The sequence below is a fragment of the Papaver somniferum genome, unplaced genomic scaffold (assembly GCF_003573695.1).
Source record: "Papaver somniferum cultivar HN1 unplaced genomic scaffold, ASM357369v1 unplaced-scaffold_21, whole genome shotgun sequence".
In the NCBI taxonomy this organism is placed as follows: domain Eukaryota; kingdom Viridiplantae; phylum Streptophyta; class Magnoliopsida; order Ranunculales; family Papaveraceae; genus Papaver; species Papaver somniferum.
Window position 1 is genome coordinate 17622785 of NW_020631041.1, and position 1884 is coordinate 17624668.

Genomic DNA, 1884 nt, shown 5'->3' on the forward strand with positions numbered 1-1884 from the left:
CAGCTACCGTCAATATATTCTTTTGACATTTAAGGCCATTCGAAATCACACTGTAGTTTGGATTGCAAACCCCCTCCCAAGATACATGACTGAACTCAGAAGCCGTTAGACTTGGCATTCCACATTTTTCCGAGTTGGAAATTAATAGCTTAAATTCTAATTCTAGTATAAGACTTACCGTGTAGAGTCTATACATGGCTAGAAGGGTGCCGCCGATTTAACCAAAGTAAAGAGTAAACCTCGGAGTTGACTTTGTGGAGGACAGTATTATACTAGATGCTAGTTAAATCCGCATAATTCTGTTTTTTTAGGTCAACTCATGTTACTATGAGCCAAACATGTCTCATCATTTGACTTCACTTTCCGTATTGTGACCTCCACATCCTTAACGAGCAAAACTACCCTACACCGACATCCTTGTTGATTTTGAGCATCATGAACACCAAGTTCATACAATTTTTCTGAATTCACTTTCATATTAGCTGGACCTCTAAGAAGTAAGGACCGTCGCAAACACATCAATTTTGACATCCTATAGGTTTAGTAATAGACAGTTGACAAAGTCCGTTACATCGACATGGTCGTCACTACAACTAACTAAAACATCAAGACAATATGTTGATACTACTTCCGTTACTGGCTTTACAATTCCTTAGATTCTACTACGGCTAGCTTCTGATCGATGAAATTTCTTGAAATAGTTCATGGCAATCAGGATTGGCGCCGGGTGCAAAGTAGAATCCCAGCTTCCACTGATGCTACAAAATGTAGATAATGGGATCCACGGCTGTGCGGATGAGGATCCTACAAACATGTTTGCTAGTACGACAGCACCGTCGTTAAGTAATAGCCAGGAGACTAAGGCAACAAAGAAATTTGATCATAATGCTAAGGAGAAGTTACGTAGGACGAAACTCAATGATGCTTACTCTTCCCTCAAATCTTTACTGCCTGATGCTTATCTATCAAAGGTACACGTAAGTTATCAATCTTTTGCGTTCTAAATCTACTTTTAACTTCCAACTTTATCATGTTAAGAGAACCTTTTTTTTCTTCCCTTAATGACAGAAGAAATGGAGTTATCCTATAGTAGTTGCTAAGGTTCTTGAGTATATACCGGAGTTACAAGAAGAGATCAAGAAGCTGAAGCAAAAGAAGGACAATATTTTACTTAGCTCTCAAGAAAAACAAAATCGAATGGTTTCGTCCGCAGGATTATATTCAGGTCCAACTGTTTCAACAGTTGAAATTAATAAAGGAGAAATTATATCCCAAATATGTGTCCTCCGGCAACTTGATGTTTTCCCCTTGTTGTTAGAGAATCTAGAACGAGAAGGAATTCGTATAGCCAATGCTTCTACTCTCTCAATCTCTGCCGAGAGAGTTTGTTACCATCTGCATCTCTTTGTACGTAATATATCTCAGCATTGCTAGTAATCTGTAAACATCCTTTGTCATATAAGTAATTGTCCTCTGCTTGCTGATCTTGTGCTTGAACAGATGAAAGGACACTCGGATCAGCCAACGCAGTATGTTGATAATTTGAGGAATAAGATTGTTTCATGGTTATTGCCAGGCACGCTGTGACAATGGAAAGCAAGATCTCTATTCTCTAAGATATCGTGCATCAAAATCTGTCATAGTGTTAAGTTACTAGGCATGGCCGCATGGCCAAGCCCGGTCCCAACCTTTGATTTTTTTACCACGTATTTGTGGTTTTCCAATATAAGCAGCTACTTAGCTTATTATATACGACGACTAGATTTATTTTAACTTCGTGTGCGTGGGGCATTGCTGCCTCCGTGGCAATGAATTTTTGATTTGGTTTGTGTAGGGCTTCGCCCCTCCACGTGATGATACTTTTTTTTTAGTATGCGCGGGGCT

At 39.3% G+C, this 1884-nt stretch overlaps 1 protein-coding gene across 1 annotated transcript; it reads left to right on the forward strand.

Annotated features, from left to right (window-relative positions):
* Window positions 1-704: 704 nt before the first annotated feature.
* Window positions 705-1587, forward strand: LOC113339699 (protein IRON-RELATED TRANSCRIPTION FACTOR 2-like). Its single transcript, XM_026584932.1, has 3 exons — window positions 705-971; window positions 1069-1383; window positions 1501-1587. Exons 1-3 carry the CDS (start codon window positions 705-707, stop codon window positions 1585-1587), a joined length of 669 nt encoding a protein of 222 aa, XP_026440717.1.
* Window positions 1588-1884: the final 297 nt, after the last annotated feature.